Source organism: Coptis chinensis, chromosome 7, assembly GCF_015680905.1.
Source record: "Coptis chinensis isolate HL-2020 chromosome 7, ASM1568090v1, whole genome shotgun sequence".
In the NCBI taxonomy this organism is placed as follows: Eukaryota; Viridiplantae; Streptophyta; class Magnoliopsida; order Ranunculales; family Ranunculaceae; genus Coptis; species Coptis chinensis.
The window spans coordinates 33,607,488-33,622,698 of NC_141462.1; the positions used below are offsets into that span (position 1 = coordinate 33,607,488).

The following is a 15,211-nucleotide window of genomic DNA, read 5'->3' on the forward strand; positions in this document are numbered from 1 at the left end:
CATCACATTGGCACCATCTATGCATCGAGAACAAGAAAATTTGAAGTTTTCTTCTTCTTCGATTTCGAATTTGTAGTTTTTCTGAGTTTGAGTGAAAGAAGAGTGAGTAGTAAATTGAGAATTGAATCATAATGGCTCCAAAGAAAAGAGCAAATAGCAAGCGAGTGGATAATGATAATCAATCACAAACAAGGAATACAAGAGCTTCAGTAAGTAAGCGATATCAGGAGGAAAATATTGAAGTAGAAGTTTCACTTCAAGAAGTCTCGAAGCGGTTGAGGGAAGTGGAAAAGCATAATGCTATATTACTTAAAGAGAATCAAGAGATGAAGAATGCAAGTCCTTGTCAAGTTTTAAAAGATCTCCATGTGGAAGAAAAGGAGGCTTGTAGTTCAAAGTCAGTTAGTCACTATACAGAAAAGGCATCGGCAAGAAACGAAAGAATTGGACAAGCATCGCCGATACCTATAATTCCAATACCACATCCCATCACCAAAGAAATGATACAAGAGACGATGCAGAAGTAATTAAGTAACCAGCTTCTCGAGAAAACATTAGCATCGATAAGAAAATTGGCAGATGATGTCAGTAGAAATCCGATACATCAAAGTGTCGAGATGATGCCCATTCCACCCAAGTTCAAGATTCCTAAATATACTGAATATGATGGGATGTCGGATCCGATGGATCATCTATTTGGATATCGACACCAATTTTCTATATACCAGGGAACAACTTATCTAGATTCATTATTATGCAAGTTCTTCTCGTCAAGTCTGAAAGGGAAGGCTTTAAAGTGGTTCTGCTCTCTGCAAGAGGGATCTATATCATGCTTTAAGGAAATCGAGGAAAAGTTTTTGACCAATTATGGTCATCAGTGAGTAAAACCAAAGCAAGTGTCGGTTTTGTTCCAACTCAAGCAAGGAAAGAAGGAATATCTTAAAACCTTCTTGTCGAACTTCAAGGCAGAGGCGTAGCTCGTAGAGCATTTAGATGAATAAAAAATGACAGTGGTGATGGCATTTCAAACAGGGCTTATTCCAAGTTCCAATATGCATAAGTATATGCTTCGTAAGAATATTAAAACGTTGAGAGAGTTGTATGATAAAACTGAGAAAGATGTGCAAGTTGAAGAATGTATTCTAGTAGCATTGGTTCAACCACTGTTGCAGGTGTCAGAATCAATTAAGTCCACCAAGGAGGAGAACTATAACAAACCCGATAAGAGGAAATCGACAGAATCTTATCCGAAATCAGACAATCAACCTTCACAGAAAAAGATGTTTGAAAGGTCACTGAAAGAGGATTTAGATCCAAGTAATTACATTACCATTAATACTACAGTGGAAGACATTTTAAAGAGGGTGGGGAAAGAACCTTATTTCCAACATCCGACATACAAGCTTCGAGAAATAGCAGATAAATCATTATGCAACTTCCATAAGGTCAAGAATCACGAGACAAATAAGTGTTTGCAACTGCTCAGAGAAGTAGACAGATTAATGAGATGGAAAGCTTAGGGAGTTCAGAGCTGATGCTAGACCGGAAGTGACAGCTATGGTAAATGATAAGCCCTTAGGGGTAATCAACATGATATATAAGGGGGTTATCCCACATAAAAAGATTATAAGGGATAAGATCTAGAAGATATCGATAGTCAAAGAGGTACTAGAAGTGAATGTGGAGCCGACACCGGTGAACCCTACACTAGTATCGGCAAGCACACTAGGAGCTATTATGTTTGTACCTGATGATTTATCAAAGGTAATGCTGCCTCATGATAATGCTTTGTTGATTACATTGAGGATATCAGGATATGATGTGCAAAAGGTGCTGGTTGATTGTGGAAGTTCAGTGAATATTCTTTTTTGGAAAGCATATACGGGTATCAGATTTGATGAGTCACATCTGAAAGAACCACATTTTAATCTGTTTGGTTTCAATGGAAGCTCTACTCGGTCAGCTGGGAAAATTAAATTACCAGTAAGAGCAGGTCCGCAGACAATTATGACTAAATTTATAGTCATCAAGCATCATTCAGATCATAATGCTATCTTGGGAAGAAAGTGGATACATGCTATGAGAGCAGTTCCGAGTACTTTTTACCAGGTTATCAGATTTCCGACTGTTTATGGGCCACATGAGATAAGAGGTGATCAGTCAAAATCTGAGAAATGCAATTTTGTTACTGTCAAGGGCATGATGAAAGACAAAAAGGTAGACACTGGGGGAGTCTCAGAGAGCACCATATAGCAATTAACAAAGTCTTCATCTCTAAAATCTGACACAAGTAAACAACACGAGGATTTTAGGTTCATCTCGGAGATGAAAACATAGTTGGAAATGGTTCCAAGTAAAACGATGGAAGAAGTACAGAAAGTAAATATCGGTCAAGACAATGAAAGTTGCTTTACTTTTATTGGTATAGAGATGAGTTCATAAATCAGGCAAGATTTGATAGAATTTCTAAAGACAAATAAAGATGTATTTGCTTGGTCGATGGCTGATCTTCCAGGAATTGATCCTCTTATATGTTCTCATAAGCTGAATATGAAAGAAGGAGCAATTCTAGTGCATAAGAAGCATAGGAGGGTCAGGCCGATATACGAAAATGTGGTAAAAAATGAGATTAAGAAGATGCTTGAATGTGGAATCATCAGGGAAATCGATAATTCAGAATGGGTAGCGAATATTGTTGTCGTACCAAAGAAGAATGGCAAGGTTAGAATCTGTGTGGATTTCACTGATGTTAACAAAGAATGTCCCAAAGATTACTACCCGATGTCGAGAATTGATGAATTGGTCGATCGAACAGCTGGGTTCGAGTTGTTGAGTTTTTGCGATGGTCATTCAGGATATTTTCAAGTTATAATGGCAGTAGTAGACCAACTGAAAATAGCATTCGTTGTAGGAGGTCTCTACTGTTTCATTAGAATGCCATTCGGTCTAAAAGATACAGGAGCAATATATCAGAGATTGGTAGAAAAAATGTTCAGAAATTTGATTAAGCATATCATGGAAGTATACATCGATGATATGGTGATAAAATCTAAAAAGGCAGATGATCATGTTAAAGACCTTAATACGGTGTTCCGAATATTCAGACAATTCAACATGAAGCTCAACCCAGAGAAATGTACTTTTGGAGTAAGTCCAGGGAAATTCCTGGGGTATATAGTCACAAAGAGAGGTATCGACGTGAATCCTGATAAGATTCAAGCTCTTTAGCAAATGCCTTCTCCGAGTACTAGGAAGTAGATACAAAAGTTAACAGGAAAAATTGCAGCTTTGAATAGATTTATATCAAGAACTTCTGACCGATGTAAACCTTTTTTCAAGTTACTGAAAAAGAATACAAAATTCATATGGGAGGAAGAATGTGAGTTGACATTCTCAGAATTAAAAAAGTATCTTCAAGAAGTGCCAACTTTGATGAAACCAGATCGAGGAAGGTGATACTTTATTTCTATATCTAGCAGTATCTGACTTTACTATTAGTTCGGTACTAGTAAAAGTAGAAGATGGAGTTGAGGGAACTATTTATTTTCAATCCAAGACCATGCTCGAGGCTGAAACTCGATATTAGATGCTGGAAAAATATGCATTAGCTCTCCTCTATTCTACTCAAAGGTTGAAACCTTATTTCCAATCTCACTCAGTCATTGTCATGACGAATCTTCCTTTAAAGCAAACTTTAGCCAAGATAGCTAAGTCAGGAAGAATGGCAAAGTGGCCAGTGCTTATTGATGAGTTTGGGATTGAATATAGGAATAGGGTTTCAGAAAAAACCTAGTCTTGGTAGATTTCTTAGCGGATTTTCCTGCTGAAGATGAAAATTGGAAGATTGAAGAAAATAGTTGCTTAAATTTCCAAGAACCTGATGATGTGATGGATGAAGATGATCCATGGGCTGGCACAAATGGGTGGAGACTTTTTGTCGATGGATCATTAGGACAAAATAGGTGTGGTATCAGAGCTGTTATGATAACCCCTGAAAATCAGAGACTGGAGTCAAATTGCTAAATGTCAAAGAATTATCTATATTCAGTGATTCTCAATTAGTGGTAAGCCAAATCAATGGAGGATATTCATCAAAATGCGATAACATGATCGATTATTTGAACTTTGTTAGATTGAAACTCAAGAACTTCAGCAAGATTAAATTTCAGCACCTCGATCGAGGAGAAAATCAACATGCAGATGCTTTAGCATATGTCGCTGCTATGCTAAAAAATACGGAAGGGCGTCTGTTGCACATTGGTGTTCAGCAAAACCCAAGTATCGATACGGAGCATTCAGAGGTTATGGAAGTAGATACGCTGGGGGCGTCATGGTTAAGCAGATATATTTCATTTTTGTCTAAAGGTGAATTACCAGAAAGATACATGCTAATTGATAATGAGTTGTATCGGAAAAATATTGGTGGACCACATTTAAAATATATATCGACGGCCGAGGCTAGCCAAATTATTGCAAAGATGCACGAAGGGGAATATGGAAATCATTTGGCGGGGAGATCATTAGCTAACAAGATAGCGAGGCAAGGATACTTCTAGCCATAGATGCGAAGAGATTGTCTTCGATATGCAAAGAAGTGTATCCAGTGTCAGAAGCATGGACATGCTATTCATGTTCCAGTAGAAGAGTTGCACTGTGTATCGAACCCATGACCGTTTGCTTTATGGGGGATGGATATTGTTGGCCCACTAATACCTGGGAGAGGTAAGAAAAGATTCATGTTTTCCATAACTAACTACTTCACTAAATGTGTAGAGGTTATAACTTTGCAACATATCAAAGAACAAGATATTATCAGTTTTCTGTTTGAAAGAGTGGTTTGTCGATACGGTCTACCATATGCCATCATATCAGATAATGGTTCCCAATTCATTGGAGGCAAGGTGAAAGATTTTCTAGGATCATACAAGATTAAGCACTTCATATCGGCACCTTATTATGCTCAGGGTAATGGGCAAGCTGAGGCAACAAATAAGACTATTATGGATAATATCAAAAAGAAGCTAGAGGACAAGAAAGGCTTATGGGTCGATAAATTAAATAGTGTGCTATGAGCATATAGAACAACTCCAAGGGTAGCTACGGGGGAGTCGCCATTCACTTTGGCCTATGGTATGGAAGTAGTCACTCCAACCGAGATGGTCGTATCGATATCCAGAACAATGCTTGTAGAAAAAGGGCTTAATGACCAAGGGATGCATGTAGAGGTCCTAAACTTAGAAGAAAGAAAAGAACAAGCAAGAATAAAGCTTGATTCTTATCACAGACAGCTCCGAAAGGCATTCAATAAAAAAGTCAGAGGAAGAAGTTTCCAAGAAGGCGACCTAGTACTGAAAGAGGTAACTCAAGTGACAAAAGAAAAGGGAGATGGAAAGCTATCAGCAAACTGGGAAGGCCCTTACATTATCCATAAGGTTGGAATAAATGGGGCATATTATTTGAAGAGTGCTGATGGAGAGTTACTACCAAAACCTCAGAATGTCAATAATCTGAAGGTATTCTATCAATAATGTATTTTTTAAATTTTATTATGTAATGAGCTATGCAACAAGAATATTCAATTCAATAAAAAGTTTCAAATTCATAAAGTAATGATGTTATAATATGTGCATAAAGCCCTGATATCGATAGAAATATTGTTATCAGGCATATCGTCAAAAGTCCTGGTATCAGAAACAGTGGAAGATACCAGGCATATAAAGCCCTGATATCGACATAAATGTTGGTATCAAGCATATTTGTTAAAAATCCTAGTATCAAAAACAGTGGTAGATACCAGGCACATAAAGTCATGTTATCGACAAACGTGTTGATATCAGGCACATAAAGTCCTGTTATCGACAGACATGTTGATATCAGGCACATAAAGCCCTGATATCGATAAAAATGTTGGTATTAGGCATATCGTCAAAAGTCCTGGTATCAGAACCAATGACAGATACTAGGCATATAAAGCCCTGATATCGACAGAAATATTGGTATCAGGCATATCGTCAAAAGTCTTAGTATCAGAAACAGTGGCAGATACCAGGCACATAAAGCCCTGATATCAACAGAGATGTTGGTATTAGGCATATCATCAAAAGCCCTAGTATCAAAATTTGATATAGAGTGTGGGCACAAAAAGTTCTGATATCAGATATATCATCAAAGGGTTTGGTATCAGAAATTGTCAAATGATTAAGGTATGTGTTTAAGATTTTTTTTAAAGTATCAGTGATGATCTTTTTGTTTATGGGTATCGGAAATTTTTCATTGTCAAAGTTATATTTTCTAAGTATCACTAATATTAGGTTTTTGTTTTATGTTGGAAGGTATCGAAAATGTTACATATTGCACTGGGAAAAATTTGAAATTTTAAACGTAGATAGTAAGGTAATAAACGGTTTATTCTTCATCTTCATATTCAAAAAGTTAAACAGAACATTGGAAAATGAATAACAAAAAGAAGGCGTCAGTCATCATCTTCATCGTCATGCTCATCATCACCATCATCACCATCAGTGGAGGATCCATCATGGCCTTTTTCATAGCAATATGGGTCTTGAAGCCACTCATATTCATATTCTTCTTCTTTTTCATCTTCTTCATCATCTTCTTCTTCTTCTTCCTCTTCATCATCGGAATACTCAGTTGTTGGGCAATCTGACCAATGAGGCCATTTCGGAAGAATCATGAGAACAACAAGAGCAGTAAGAAAATAGGAAAGGGGAGACATTTTTCTGTTGGTTTTGTCGTTTTCAGTAGAAAGTTTGTAAAACACAAGTTAGATTCATGTTTAATGAGGATCTTTTTATACAAGTAAGAAATTATAAAAATGAGGAAAATTAATGGTGTTTTGCAAGTAAACGAGAAAATTTAAGGGTGATTAGCAAGAAAACAAAGAGATTCAATAGGATCAGTTGAAAAAGTAATTTTTTGGTTATTTGTACCAGGAATGGTTTAAAAGTGTTAATTCATTCAATGGTAAGTCAGTAAAATTTAATGGGCTTTTATTTCAATGCATGTTGGATTTTGAGTTTATTTGTAGATTTCATTTATTAAGGATAATATGAGCCTTTAAGTTTCAAAACAGTGGGTAAGTATTACAAGTTTTATTATCAAATGTTTAAGTAGAATTGATACTCTCTCTTTGTTTGAGGATATCAAAAATTTCATTTTCTGATGATACATGTCTAAGTATCAATGGTACTCTCTCTATTTGAGGGTATCGAAAATTTCATTTTTCAAAGTTATATATTATAAGTATCATTGATACTCTCTCTTTGTTAAAGGGTATCGAAAATTTCATTTTCTGATGATACAAGTCTAAGTATCATTGATACTCTCGCTATTTGAGGGTATCAAAAATTTCATGTTTCCATCGACTAGCTAGTATCTTTGACAGTCTAGCGTTTAGATTCGGAAGCAGAAGTTTCAAAAGGATGACAAGGAATCCCTTCTACAACATAATCCAATTCCCAGGAGGTATGAGGTCGATATGTCTTAGTAGAAGTAGAAACAAAGTTATGGCTATCACTTCTATCTTCAGTATGAGTATCTTCACTATTGGTACTAACATCAGAAAGGGTGTCTTCACTCGCCATCAAGATGACTATAAACAAAGAGGTGACAATAAAGGTATTTTTAGTATCGCCAATTTAATCTATATAGCACATAGTTAATAATGATGTTTGAGATATCAGAAATATCGATATGAGGGTTTTCAATCAATAAATCCGATATGCAAAACAACATACATAAGGTTATACATACAAATCAGGTTAGATATATAAAGATGCAAACTTTTAAGTATTTTAAAGAATGATATAGTGTTTTCTACTATTATGTAACATGAACACACACAGATTTACAGTCTTCGAATTTCAAAAATCTTCAAATCCCTACACTGTCGATTTTATTTCTTTCAAAGATTAAATAATAATGTGTGTTTTTAGATTAACAAGTAAAACAAAAGAAGTAAAGAACGTACCTTATAACTTGCAAAAGTTGGTTTCTTCTGGAAAAGAACAGAGAGTTGTGAAGATGAGAACGAAGGAAGTATAGTGTTTTTCTGGTTTTTCACTAAGTAGCGTATATAAGGAGTTGAAAAACTGAGAGAAAGAGAAACGGTTTATTCAAACTTTTATATTTAAAGTTTGAACCAGATGTGATAATACGTGTTTCTGATATAACCGCTTCTCAAAAAATTGAAATTTAAAGTTAAATTTCAAAATTTTGAGAGGGGGCGATGTAGTAGGCAAATATCGTGCTTTTAGATATTTTATCGGATATTTCAAAGCTTGAGATATTGACATAAGGGTCAATATCTCGATATATTTTGTTGTTATTTCAAGCATTTATAGGTATTGAGCGGGAAAAGAAGGAGGAAGGCAATGGACACATGTCATAAGTTGATTGGGTTAAAGCTAATTGAAGGGACTATAACAAGACTGGAGGAGTAGAAAAAAGATTCATTCGATTATTCTCACAAAAATTGTTAGAAAATAGGAGAGAGAAAGAGAGTAATTGTAAAACTTCTGTTATTGATAAATAAAAAAGCTTTGTTTCACTTCAATTTAACCTCATTCAAACTACATTTCTATCACTCATCTTCAATTATGAACAATAATTCGTGTGATCTTAGATCGATCATCCAAAGAATGTTCTTAGACATCACACCAACCAAAATGGTCTTCCTGATAGGGTTGTATACTAAAAGCATTACTTTTGTATTAACTCTAATTCTTTATATTTTGAATGAGAATCATATGGGCAAATATTATGCATATTATATATGTTATTAGTTATATGCATGCGTCTAATACTTTATGTTGTAGATGATATGGTGTATGGTACCTTATAAACTTTATGTTGTACACACAGAAGATCATATCATCAGTACCTTATAAAGTATAAGTAAACGTTCACAACCTAGATGGATTTGGACAAACCATTGGTACGGTTGTAGTATAATCTGGTATTAGTCTATCTTGACTACAGGATTACACTAGTACACTTTGTGTGTATTGAACAGGACCAAGTGAGGTTGTTTCTCTTTATACTGACTATATAAGTGAACAAACACCTCTATTATTATGGATGCTTGTCCTCTTAATCCGGATATAATAATGGGCACTTACGTGCATTGTACATTGCTTTAAATCATCAATGAGTGAGATTCATTTGTGAATCAACAAACTCGATGGATTGGGTAATGACATTGTATGTAAGGTGTCTTTCATTGATTATAGAAGGAACTGTGACTCATGAGAAAGTCGGGTTGATGATGTCCCCTTGAGGATCTCATAAGGATTGTCATGTAAACCCTTCAGGTGGATTTAATCCAACATGACAATGAGGTTGAGTGGTACTACTCAAGGACATAAGAAGTTGATTAATGTAGTTGTCAATAACTTGACTTAATCAATGGGCATTCGATATCTTAAACACGAGGAGATCAATGAGCATATAATATGGAGCCCATAAACAAAATTTTGGGATTAGGGCGGTAATGCAACAATAGCCTTTAGTGGAATAAGCCATTTGTTGACAGACTTGGGCTGTATGTTCTAAACGAACATGGGAAATCCAAGCCCGTCAGGAGACCTAACCCTAATTTCTCCTCATGGTCCCTGTTGTAGCCTATATAAAGAAACCTTTCTTTCTTTATATAGGCTACAACAATTTCTTCACAATCATCCTTTGGCTATTGATAACCCTGTAAGAACAAGACTAGATTACTTTAACCTCATTCTTACGGTATCAATTATTTATTTCCTACTCTCACATATATATTCATACAATATATAGAGTACAGAATCGTTCCACTCTTAAACTAGCAAGACATAAGTGAATTCAATTAATCAAACACAAAGAACAATGGTGAGAGTAATATGTGATGTGAAATTTCTATTCTACGATTATACGATGGATTCAAATAAATCTAAATTCACTAAACTAATAAAAATAGGGTTTCGATGGAAGAGAAAGTTATAGAGAAGAGTGATCAATCCACCTAATAACTAGTTTCATGCAATAATCGAATTATTCATTGAAAAGATATCGTATTTAGGTTTTCACGCAACGATTCAACCTAAAGCCTCTAACTTTATCATCCTTAGCAACAACCTACATCTCTATAGTCATTATTACTAGCATGTAAGATTATTACAACCAAGTCTCTCGACTTAATTACAACAATCCCTAGTTTAATTTATCATATGCTTATTTTGGAAGTCATACAATAAACTAAACTCGTTGAAATACATACACAATTAAATAATTCTACTAAGCAATCTATTCCTCATTAGGTTTCATAATCACTCCCTCTAATAGGGGGATTAGCCTAATATCATTGGATTAATTAAACTAAAATAATGAAAGGAAAACATAATGTAAATTAAACTAAACTTGATTAAACAAATAGAACAAGTCATTATTGAATAAGTATTAAACTCTATTAATCTATTTGAACAATATCAATAATAATTCAAAAATGAATTAAAACTAAAATTAAAACTAATTTAGAACTAAGATTATGAATAACTACTTATCAAATTAAAATAAACTAATTAATTGAATGTAAAAAACTAGATCTAAAACAAGTTATTGGAACTAATTAATGGAGTCTAACCTAATTTTCTAATCAGATCTAGGTAATCTTAAGAGTTAAGTCTTCTCCATACAAATGGAGGAGACCAGATCCACTTTTTCATGCATGGGCTGAGGAGCCATGTTTTGGGCTAGAAAATCAAGCCCAAAACCCAATTTCTTCAGTCCACAGAGGCCTTTTCAATTGGATTTAACTTCCATAGATGTTTTGCCCACTTTTGCTCATCTGATTGGGTCAAGTCTTAGACCATTGGAAAGCTCTTTCCGAGCCGGTCGTTTTAACATAAGGTAGGCCTAATTCCGAGGTCTAAGTCCAAAGATACAGCTTTCGGAAGTTCAGTTGACTTTTATGCGCTGTTTCTGCCTGCATTGACTTTGATTTTTCAGCTTTGACCGGGCTTTAAAAAGGCTTTTTCTCCTTGAATCTTGCCTTTTTATCATAGAACTTCTTAGCAACCAACCCTTGCTCCTTTATCTCACAAAAGGGACGCATTTCTGCACATATTCGACTCCAATGCCTGAAATACACAAAAGCACGATAACAGTACTAACTCTTACTTATTAATCACATAATTGGTCTAAAGCAATATTGTTAAAGGGGTTAAAACTATAATTTTAGGCTCTTATCAGCTAACAATGGGAAAACCAAATGAGACACTAATAGACAAATGCTTGACTACTGACTTAATTTTTAGGACAACTGTGAAATCCCATTGCTACTATTCAAACAAAAAAATAGGTTTATAAATCAAGGAAGTATACGCCTAAGAAGATACATACAATTAGCCATGAATTCACAAACCTAAAATTGATAAGAGCCAAAAAAAAAAAAATGATTTACAAATCTGAACCTGATGGAGAGCAAATGGTGATGGTACCATAGTTATCAAAAAGAAATACAGTAGCACGCTTCATTTAAGACAAATCAAGGAATAGACCTTAAGGCTGCTGAATTCTTCAGATGCAGAAGACCATGAGATGCGTGCCGCTGTGTAGATGCTATTGAGGATGATTAATGTCAGTAGTAAGTGGGCGTATAAGCATGGCCCACTACCAAAAAAGTGACCTTTAGCCTCGTATATTTTGCCGCGGCTAGGGGTTTGGTGGCTATATCTTACTTGTTGCCACGACAAACCAAATTTGTGGCAAAAAGTACCTTTTTGCCTCGTGTTTATCCTTTTGTAGCAAAAGGTGCTTTTTTTGCAACCGTTTCAATGTGGTCGTGGCTTTAAGTCACACCTTTCGTAGCAAGCAAGTTTTACGCGTGGCTTTAAGTAAGTGTTTGGTGCCGATGGCGGCAAAAAGGTTCTAATTTGCTATTTAAAACATCAAACAATTATTTTCATTAAAAAAAGGGAAGAAAATAGATGTTGGCGTTCCCGCGGGCTATTTCCCTCATTTATTTTGGTGAAAATTGAATCTCAAATAACAAAAAGAAAAAGATGAAACAGAAAACCCATATATTTTTCACCGACTGCCGCCTTTTTCTTCACAATTGATGCATTCTTCTTCACCGGTTGCTGCCTTCTTCTTCATTGCTTGCTTTACCTTTAGGTAATCAATCATCTTCTTCCCGATGTTTTATGTTATAAATTTGTTTAAGAAATCATAAATTTTTTTGTGATTTGAAGTCGTTCATTATTTTATTTAAATCTAAATATGGTAAGGATATTTGATCAATTGATTCAACTTTTCTAGTGTTAGAATATTGTATATATATATGAGGTTCTAATCCAATTTATGTTACTTTTAGATAAAAAGTTCGACTTTTCAAGTTTAAAGCTTTAGCTCTCCTCATATTGAGTTCTAGATATGTTTTCATGGCTATTGCTTTCTTCTATGTGAGACCAGTATTTGGTGGTAAATCCCACATTTGGACAGTTAATATGGCCTTGTCACTTAGTTTTTTTTTAATTGGTTCTCCTATGTTATGTTATGATATGTTAGTTAATATTTTAATTTTTGAACTTGATGTAGGATATGATATTCTTGCTGAACCAAATTGTCTTATTTTTTTTTTATGTAGTTGTAGTTCAGTTTTAAAATGGATAAAAGTTGGATGGATCTGACTATAGGAAGATGCAGTCGTAAGTATATACTTAATTGTGAGAAATTTATCGAGTTTGCTTGGAATAATCAAATTAAGGAACTTAGTGGTGAGATTTACTGCCTATGTGTAGGATGCGTTAATCTATTGTTATTGCCTAAACATATAGTGGAACATCATATAAAGAATCGTGGTATACTACGAAGTTATGTCCGTTGGACAAAGCATGGGGAGAGTGTGGAGGTGAATACCAAGTCTAATCAGGGTGATGATATGCATACAATGTTGCAAGATGCATTAGGATTTCAGAACATGGTTGGTATAAACAATGACATACCACCTAGTTCGAATACAAATGAGTCTAGTTCCAGCGACACTCGAACGGATGAGCCAAATGAAGAAGCACATAACTTTTACAAGTTGTTGAAGGAAGCATACACACCCTTGTACCCTGGCTGTACTAAGAGTTCAAAATTGTCTTTTCTAGTACGATTGCTTCATGTAAAGTGTCTTAACAGCTGGAGTAATCATTCGTTCAACATGTTGCTTGAGATATTAAATGATTCACTTCCAAATGAAATAAATATGCCCAAGAATCATTATGAATAAGAAAAAACAACTTCGAGATCTTGGGATGGAGTGCATTAAGATAGACGCATGTCCAAATGATTGTATGTTGTATTGAAAGGATAATAAACCAGTCATGGATAAGGATAACTGTGATGTATGTGGTGAGTCAAGATGGATCATGACTTCATTGGAGTGTACCTATAGAAAATAGAGTTAGTTCATCTGCAAAACCTAAGAAAAAGGTTGTTAAGGTTTTGCGATACTTTCCTATAAAGCCAAGACTCCAAAGATTATTTATGTGCTCAAAAACTTCTAAAGATATGAGATGGCATGCTGATGATCCTACGAAAGATGGTGCTTTGAGGCATCTAGCTGACTCTGAGGAATGGAAAAGCTTAGACCAAAGATATCCTTCATTTGGTTTAGAATCTCGCAATGTCAGACTCGGAATGGCTAGTGATGGCTTCAATCTTTTTGGTAGTCTTAGTTCTATTCATAGCACTTGGCCCGTTGTTCTAGTTCCGTATAATCTGCCGCCTTGGATGTGTATGAAACAACATTTTCTCATCATGTCATTGCTAATTCCTGGCCCTAGCAGTCCTAGAAATAACTTCATCCGATAGCTAAAGAGGGTAACAAATACTAAATCTCCCCTGCACCCTTTACCTTGTCCTTGACTGAGAAGATGAAGCTTTGTCAATTCTTAAAAGGTATTAAAGTTCCCGATAATTTTTCATCAAATATATCGCGTCGTGTTCAGGTGAAAGAATGCAAAATACCTGGCCTAAAAAGCCATGATTGACATGTTCTAGTGCAGCGACTACTTCCAGTTGCAATACGTGGAATCTTACCTAAGGAAGTTACATTAGTTCTTGTTGAGCTCTCTAATTTCTGCAAGCAGTTGTGTTCAAAAGTATTATGGGTTGCAGAGTTGGAACGTCTTGAGTACTAGATTGCTGTCACACTATGCAAAATGGAAATGATATTTCCTCCATCATTTTTTGATGTTATGGTGCACTTGCCTATTCATTTAGCTGGTCAAGCTAAGCTCGCTGGACCCGTGTACTATCGATGGATGTACCCAATCGAAAGGTCAGTAAGTAAAGATAATAGTAATGGTTGTTTTTGTTTGTATTTTCTTAAAATTTGAACTTAAAATTTGTCATCTTTTATATTTATTCAGGTACTTGTACACCTTGAAGAAGTATGTTTGTAATAAGAGTAGACCAGAGGGATCCATTGTCGAAGGGTATCTTGCTGATGAATGTTTGAATTTCTACTCAAGATACGTAAATGATGGGATGGAGACTAAGTTCAACCGGACGGGGAGGAATGAAGAGTTCCGAGTTGTTGGATTGGATGGACGATTTTCTATATTTTCAGGATACAATCATGCTTTAGGGAAGGGAACGTTTAGGACTCCAACAGACGATGAGTGGGAACAAGCTCGTTTGTATGTGCTAATCAATTGTGAGGAAGTGGCACCATTTGTTGAGGAAGTCCACTTTATTGAAATTGTGCCTTAGTTAAAAGAAATATTATTTATAAACCTATGTCATAAATGCAATAATGTTTTGTACAGGAAGCACAAACAAGCGAGTTGGGATGAGCTCGGGCGGCGGGCAAGTGCTAGGAATGTGAACCGTATTCATAATGAATGGTTTGGTAAATGGTTTGAAAACCACATAAGTGTTAATTGTATGCAGTTAGATTATGTATATTAGTTTAAGTACTCTATTTAATTTTTTCCAAAGTAGTTTTGTAGATAGCATCTTAATTATTCTCTATTCCTGCAATTTGGATTCTACAAATTGTTTTCTAGTTCTTTCAATGGTATGGTGGATATGATTTCGCAGTTTAGTACCATGCCTCAAGAAGGATTCTACTTGTTTTATTTATATTTACGTTTGTTTTTTCTTATTTAGGGATGTTTGTTCTACTTGGAATTTAGCTACAGGTTCCTAGAGCATTGGTAATTAGTCT

At 35.2% G+C, this 15,211-nt stretch overlaps 1 protein-coding gene across 1 annotated transcript; it reads left to right on the forward strand.

The window, feature by feature from the left end:
• Nucleotides 1–1,737: 1,737 nt before the first annotated feature.
• LOC147487195 (uncharacterized) lies at nucleotides 1,738–2,253 on the forward strand. The gene has a single exon (XM_086573973.1). The coding sequence runs from the start codon at nucleotides 1,738–1,740 to the stop codon at nucleotides 2,251–2,253; it is 516 nt and encodes a 171-aa protein (XP_086430099.1).
• The last annotated feature ends 12,958 nt before the right edge of the window (nucleotides 2,254–15,211 follow it).

Coding starts and splice junctions, on each gene's coding strand:
- LOC147487195 (XM_086573973.1), top strand. CDS start 1,738: ATGTTTGTACCTGATGATTTATCAAAGGTAATGCTGCCTCATGATAAT.